We start from the raw sequence: 8232 nt of genomic DNA on the forward strand, positions 1-8232 counted from the left end.
CTGCTATTTATGTAAATATATCAGTAAGCTTTGTTTTGTTTTTCTTTCCTTTTGACAGCTACACTTGAATTGTAAATATCTACAAACACAGCTCTGAGTTTTGTTGACTTGCATTGAAAATAAAAATATTAGGAAATCAAATCCTACTGGTAGATACTGGTCAGTTGTTTGCTTGTGTTCTCTCATTTGTCTCCATCTCTCCACTGTCTCTTGGTTTACACTTGGCTTGGAGTCTCATGGAAGCAGAATATTACGTATTTCTTAAACACACAGACCAAATCCCTGCCATGGGTTTGGAAGGGTTTTGTAACACAACCCTGGAGAGCATGTGCAATTACTAGGATATAAATTAACTAGCTGTCATCTTTTTAGACTTCCTTGATCTTAAAGAGGATAAGGAGCACTGCTCACATTGCATTACTGGGTTATTTTCTTTGTATCTGCCTGATTGGATTTCTAAATACAAGTTGTTCTGTGTTTATCTGTTGCTTCCCCCACACTCTTTTGTACTAGAAGACTAGAAGCCTTAAAGATAGAAAGCTCCTACTGGTTTTGTGCAAAGCAGTGGCTGCAGAGATGACACCTAAATCAGTGCAGGCATCGTGGGGAAGTGGGTGTAGGTTGCTGACCCAAGAGGGTGCTGCTGCTGCCTCTTGGCCTGGAGTCTCTGCACGCTGATGAGTCAGGGAGCAGGCACAGAGCTGCAGTTCCAATATTGCACACATCATACACTCATACTGTGCTATCTAGATGATCTTGCTCCCTAAATGCTATGACAGTATTTTAGGACAAGTTTCTTTACTTCTTCAGAGGTGTTCTGAGAGCCTTTTATAGACCTTCTATTATTTCTTTAAATACTTAGTTTGTATCTTCTTACAGTTCATCTATTTGTACTCAGTTGGGCAACGGAAGATTGATCTGATGCTTATTAAGAAGGAACTGCTCTGTTCTCTAGGAGGAAAGCTTTTCTTTTGAAATATCCAACAAACACAATACTTAACCACAAACACCATTTATTTTCATATAATACAGAGCTAGTTTTCAAAACTTTATTCTTTACTGTGCAGTTATTCTGTGCAATATTCTCTTGGATATTTTAAAGAAAACATCTTGAAAAAAATTTTTTTAAAAATATTGTGCAGCCACTTTTCCATTTAAACTTATTTCTTGTAGTTAATGGATCCCGAGTTCCTTGTGTGTGAAAGATCCACTCTGTGTGTAAAATTATAAAAAAAATGTAACACTTCTGAAATATTTTTAAAAAATATATTGTTCTGAAGTTAAAGTTGATTGTCTATAATTTAAAAAAAATCAATTTAGGATAATTTTTATCTTTTTATGTGTAAATTAAGGTAAATACATGTAAAGTTTATTAGTCATTGTACTATATTTTCATGAAGTATCACTTTATAGGAAATTTTTAGGAAAAAAGGTAAAAGATTAATTTTCTTGCAATTCTGTTACTTTTGTCAAGACTTATTAATTCTCATTTGCTGCTTCAAGTTTTATCACAAAATGGTTCTGAATAATCACACTTGTGTCATGTTTGTGCATTTTTGTTGACTGCATGTCTGGTCCAAATTTCATGGAAATACCATTTTTCAAGCTTCTAATAACAAATGGTGATATGAGGCAAGGTTTGATGATTGATCAGTATTTTTATATTAATGCTAACTTTTTAGACAAGAAAAGCATTCAGAAAAAATCCTACTCTTAAATTGATTATTTAGAACAACTCATCCCTGAAGTCCCAGTTTTGCATCACAGTTGTGCTAGTTGTTTTGTGCTTTTTGGCTTATCAAGTCACTCTCCAGATTAGGGCCAGCTTGGGTCCTAACAGTCAAGTGTGTTTTGCTCAATGCCAGGTTCACTGGAAAATAGGACCATCTCAAATCTAAGGTAATTCTCATTTCTCGAAGAAGTAAAACAATATTATAAGACGAAGGACAATTTACTGCTTCCCTGCCCCAGTGGAGTTGCTTCCCTTTAACTTCAGTGATCCCTCATAATCTCCTTCCCATGCATTTGGCCATCTTGGCACAGGTGTGCAGTTGCTCTGGGCATGTGGAACAAGGCGGCTACACTGGCTGCACCTGCCTGACCTATTGTCTGGATTTCAGCAGCAGTGACAGGGGTTCCCTCTCTGTGTGTTCTTTCTTCCCTTGCAGTTCCTCTGGGGAAGCATAAATTTACTTGGAAAAGGCCTATGAAAAGTGCCTTCCTCCAAGTGCACACAAACAAAAGCACAAGGTTCTGGGTGCTCATAGTTTAGGCTCCCTTGCAGAGCTTTTCAGAAATTTCAAATGAGTTAAATCAATGCTGAACCTGGTGGGTCTAGATGTGCTGGACTGTACCACATGGCGTTAGAAGTAAAGCTGCACAGTAAACCTGTACCTGGAGTATAGTTGATGGAGATGAAAAGCTGGATATTTTTCAGATCTTAATTTCTGAAAGAGAAATCAGGTTGCCTTATGTTTGGGTCACTGATGTTATAATGGACTATCATACTTCAGAGTTTAAAAGAAAAAAAAAGTACAATGTAATTAATATGCTATCTAAAATAAGCTCAAGCTGTGTATTTGTGTGCTTTAAAAATATAATTTGTTCCTGGTTTAGTATGTAAATTTTTTTGAGCTTTTAGCTTTCAAATGAAAGCTGTTATGTGATTAAATGTCTGCTATGAAGCTTATTACTGAAAGCCATGCTGGTTCACATTCTCAGCCTGTCACATAAGTCTCCACACACTCTTCTTGAAAAATCCGAGCTTTTTCAGTTCCCACCCCCAGTTTCTGGTACTGTGTTACTAAGACTGTAATGCAGGAATAGATTGTTGTGTTTAAAATATGCTGTGCTGTGCATTCTTAATGGCTGTTAAAACTTTTCAGTATTTTGTTCAACACCAAACTAACTTTGAACAGTGTTTCTTGTCACTTTGTTTTGATATTCAATTTTTCACCTCGTTTACTTCTGCAGTTAAAAATGCTTTGAAGAATACTCTTTTTTTTATAGTTTTGCATATAAATTTTAATCAAAGTAGAGGATTATCTGTGTTCACCTAGTTGAAAACATCTTTGTTTATGGGCTAAAGCACAGAATCAGTTCACTTCGTTTAGACAAAGGGCTCTGTCCAAGCTTTTGGACAGAGTTCTTGCTTTCAGCTGAACAAATCAGAAAGAAAAAGCTGGTGATCCCATTTTGCTGAAAATGTCAGTCAGTATCTGAATGCCTGGTTTATTCCTTGTACTAGACAACATGGATATCAGAAGCCAGGTTCTGAATTAGGCTTCTGTTTGTATCATGTTATAAACCTTTAATATTCTTCAAGCATTTTAATACATGATGTCTTACTATCTACAGAAATTTTTCACCGGTGAGGAAAAAGTGACCATAAAACCACACTGGACTTAGTACCAAAAATTATTTGATCCTACCCATCTCACCCATGGATATACTATAGAACGCCCATATGTTGCTGAAAACAAAGACTAATGTGATTTTTTTCTGATGTTCTATATAGCTTGCTGGAGTAAAGTTTCATATTACACATAGGCCAGAAAATTTATTTTCTTGGTTCCTAATTTTGATTGTCTTTTCTGTAAACCCACACTCCATTAATAGCTTTAGTAGAGTCAAACATTAAGAAAAGATTGTAAGACTACTGAAATTAATATCCTTCTGTGTCAAAAAGTATTTTAGTTGTCAAAATTGACAGCATGCTACTGTTGCACTTCTGTGATTTTGTAGATGTAAATAAATGCATTTTCAAGGAATTCATTCTGAATACCTCACATGTTATTGCTATCATATGATTAAATTAAGCTAAGTAGAGCAAGCCTTAATAAAAGCATATGTTTTTCTTACTTGTGTCTCTAAGTATGCCTTTCCACTTTTTTATTGTTACAGTATTTAAATCGAGGCTGTACCAGATACTTTGCTAACAAAGAAACAGACAAGCAGATTTTGCAAAATCGCAAGAGTCCTGAGGTATGTTTATATCTTCAGTTAGGTTATATTATTAACTAATGCATATGGATTTGAAATTGATGATTACAGTTTTACAGTGTGGAATGAAATGTTCATTTAACACATCTTTATAGGTCTAAAGGGGTACTGTCAAAGCTGGTATATTCAGAACTCTGGTTTTGGAGTTCAGTCCTAGAAATACATTTTAACATGCATCTTAAAACCCCAAATGGAACAGTAGATTAAATGGTTTCCTTTTCTTTATCATAATAATATATAACAGTTAATGATCCAGCTTGTCTTCTGTGGAAAACAAAAATCTATTTAAGACTTTTTGCAATTATTTTTTTTTCAAATCTTAATACTGCTAGGAATAGGTCAGAAACAGAGCCATTTTTACTGTCTAGATTTTTTAAGTGATGCTCCAAATTGTTTTATAAAGCATTAGTGCAATCCTACTTCCTGCACAAGTATATTCCCTTTCCCAGTACACTGTGTTCTTTACTGTTTTTTTTTTTTTATTGTCCCCTTGCTATAAACAGTTACTTAAACAGAGCATGGCATTTCCTGGAAGAACCTGTGACACTACTAAACATTTCTTTCCTCTTGCTCCATTTCTGTTTACACTTTTAAAAACTGGAATTACCAGAATCTGTAGCATTTAAGCCTTTGAGCTTCTTCATATGAGGAGACAAAAGAATGTAATCGGAATTAATAGTATATGAGAATTGGAGGTTGTTTAAACACTTCATTAAACTTCTGCTCTGCTCTCTAATACAGTTTTCATCTATTCATACCTAAAGTATGAATTTTTCATTTGTATAGCTGGAAGATATTTCAGATCTTAATTAAATCCATACTTGGGATTCAGTAGCAGGCCATTCTGCATGTACATGTGGAATAACAGAAAGATAAGATTACTCAAGAGTTTCCCTCCCCCAGTGACTGTGCCTTCTCCTTTACCTTTGAGAACTTGGGTTTGAGCTTCTACAGAGCTTACCCAGCTACAAAAGACAGTGTGCGTGTCTGTGTGTGTATTCCTTTGCTCGGGTCAACATTGTATAAAGTCTGTTGCTGGATTTCTGGTGTGTTTATCTACTAACACTCAACGCAAAATGCCAATTTCTTTTGCTTGAATGTAGGCTATTTCTTATAATCGGGGATGGTGGAGAGTGAGCTATAGAAATGCTGATTCTATATTACTGTGAGGCAGAATGCTGGTAGATACTCAATTCTTGTCAAGCATATGGCCTATGTTATAGTTGGGAGTTTTGCCTCAGTTTACATGATTTGCCTTAAATTAAGACTTGTAGTCTTGTAATTTATTCTTACTACTGGAAGACGAACCTATGAAATTTGTTACTGAAATGATTTACAGATGGGTGTTCTGTCCTAAAACATGTCCTCTAAAGGACTTGATTGGAAATAAGTGTTTGTCTAAAATAACACGTACTGAAAGAATCGTTCTGAAAATATGTATTGGACATGAAGTAGTGGAACATATGTTGCCCTAAGACCTTGTATGTTACAGCCATGTCAATTTGAAGGTGCAATAAATGATTACATTTCAATGATATTAAGCTTAGTCTAGCTACTTATACAGGAAAGATACTGCATTGCTCAGTTTTGTAAAAAATATTATGATTGTTTGTATTTATAAAAGCAGATGGAATAGTCAATTAATACTCAAATTATTTTTGTGTTTTCCTTATCAGGAAGATGAGGTGATCATTTTACATAATTAAGATGGAGTTTAATTTTATTGATGTGTCTAAATGTTGTGTGAAGTGAATTTTTCAGATGCATGTGGTGTTTTGTTATAATAAAAATAATGTCAGCTTATTTGGCATTAACAAGGCTTCTATTTAAAGTTAATTATTCTTTTTAGTTGAAAACATTTTAAAGTAATTGTAAAACTGTAGATCAGTCTGTGCATGTTCAGTTAGTCTTTTGATTGCATGCAGGTGTGTTACTATCTACTATTTAAAACCACTAATAATTAAAATGGCTTTTGATGTATTTAAATTAGGAAAGTCAGCAAAATACTAAATTGGCATTTAAAAACATAGCTGGTATTCTTTTAACCTGTAGAGCACTGCAAACAGAACTTTACTTTTTCTTAATCACCAGCAAACATTAACAAGTATATTTCTCTAAATAAGTCTGTTTAGGATAGGGATCACTCTTGGATTTGTCCTGTACTCCTTTCCCATGGCCTGTCAGACTTTCTGTCATCTTACTCTACTGCTTGGGGCTAGAAGCACTCCTCGGTCCAAGTGCTTTGATAGCTTCCTTAACCAAAACCTTTTTTTCGCTGCTCTCTATTCTGTATTCCCCTGTCATTACCTATCACCCTCTCTGACTTCTGCTTTCTGAAGATAGTTACAAGCTTGTGTAGAAGCTGAAGTTTGAAGATCATGCTTAGAATTATCAACAAATTAAAACAAATTAGGGTTCTTGCAAAGCCTGTACTATATAAAGAGCTCTTTCCACTCAGTTTGGCATGCTTTTTGTTTTTTTGATATGGTTTATTCTTGACTGGAAAAAATTGGTTACATTTACTTTAAAATCACTTATTGAGTTTTTGGTTTATCTTGTTTTATAGTATCTCAAGGAAGGTTCCTTGAAGGATCCACTCTTAGATGATCATGGAGATTTTAACAGAATGTGCACAGCAATGAAAAAGATTGGATTGGATGATGCAGAAAAACTCGATCTCTTTAGAGTGGTGGCTGGTGTCCTTCACCTTGGAAATATTGATTTTGAAGAAGCTGGGAGCACTTCAGGTTAGGTGAAACATAAATTGTTTTCTGTAAAAAATACTGAAAATGTCTCTTGATTATAGATTATTCCTTTCTATGTGAATTACTGCTTTAGAAAGCTACCTTGTGTTCACGGGTAATTCAGTCTTAATTAATAGCATTTTGAAGTCAAGTTTACCTATTTGTTTTAGAGTTGTACTTCTTTACATGCCCTGAAAGCAAACAGGCAGGCTCTCAATGAAATTTTGCAAGTAATTGTTCAATGCACTTTGCTATAGAGAGACATTTTTGTATTTCAACAATAACTTTTAAAAGCCCAACTTCTTGTTAATGTTACGGAAAAATCTTGAAATTAGCAACTCCATCTATAGGGAAAGGCATTATGTCCTTTGGCTTCCAAAAATACGATCATGTTAAGTATTTTAAGAGGTGAGGAAAAAAATAAGTTACAGCAAAAACTTAGGTAAACATGAGCTTCCATAATGGATCCACAGATGGTGAGGAAAGTCAGGGTTCAGAGAAGAGGAGGACCAGAAAACTTATTTTTTTTATGAATGCTGAAATTCAGTTTTTTTCTGGAATAAATTACTGAACTTCTGAAATGTTCATTGCAAACACAGGCCTTAATCTGGCAGTATTTCTCTTACCAGAGACCCTTTGAAGTTTTGTTGCTGCTTCAGAATTTGGAGAACACCAAAAAACCTGTTCACTACAATTCAGATGGTGTTTCAGAGCTTCCAGTATCAAGTCACAAAAGTCTTAGTTTTTCAAGGACTTTTTTTTTTTTTCTTAGAATAATTATAAGGTTAAGGAATTCAAGCACTGTTTGACTAGTTATTTATCCCTTTTGGTCTCCTCGCTTACCCATAGAAACACATTTTACTGAGAACACCAGGAAATGAACACTGGAATCCTGGCATATTTAATTTTTTTATTTTGCTGAAGTGTTTGGGCACTGCAGTTAGATTTATGAACCTGCAGTGGCTGGGCAAGCTCTGGCCGTGGTGCAGAGCAGGACACACACCTCCCAGCTGCTTATCTGGGAAAACTACATACCCTTATCTGAAAATGCAAGTGCCAGGGGCCTGCGGTGCCAGGCACTCCTGTTGCATAGCAAGGAAGCCTGGAGGATTGCAGGAACATCGAAGTCCCAAGGTTTAAATCGCTAGAGTTTTCAGGCCTAATAAGACTTTTTTTTTTTTTTTTTTTTTTTTTTTCCTGATACTTCTCCATTAAAAATGGATTTAATGTCGAGAAGCATGCTCTACAGCCCCTGTGGTGGCAGTCTGGGGGTCTGCAGGGGGCTGCCTGGGCGTGACAGCAGCCTGGCTTCCTGGGGGTGACGACAGTCTGGGGGTGACAGCAGCCCAGGGTGACAGCAGCCCAGGGTGACAGCAGTCTGGGGGTCTGCAGGGGAATACCTGGGGGTGACAGCAGCTCGGGGTGACAGCAGTCTGGGGGTCTGCAGGGGAATACCTGGGGGTGACAGCAGCTCGGGGTGACAGCA

The 8232-nt window shown here is 36.0% G+C and overlaps 1 protein-coding gene across 1 annotated transcript in view; it reads left to right on the forward strand.

The window, feature by feature from the left end:
- MYO6 (myosin VI) overlaps nt 1-8232 on the forward strand; it is a 78995-nt gene that overhangs the window by 23685 nt on the left and 47078 nt on the right. Inside the window, exons 9-11 of the mRNA XM_010003572.1 lie at nt 3904-3984; nt 6569-6749; nt 7082-7154. Coding sequence (XP_010001874.1) covers nt 3904-3984; nt 6569-6749; nt 7082-7154 — 335 coding nt within the window. The remainder of the gene's footprint in view (nt 1-3903; nt 3985-6568; nt 6750-7081; nt 7155-8232) is intronic.

Source organism: Chaetura pelagica, unplaced genomic scaffold (assembly GCF_000747805.2).
Source record: "Chaetura pelagica isolate M959 unplaced genomic scaffold, ChaPel_1.0 scaffold150, whole genome shotgun sequence".
Taxonomy (NCBI): Eukaryota; Metazoa; Chordata; class Aves; order Apodiformes; family Apodidae; genus Chaetura; species Chaetura pelagica.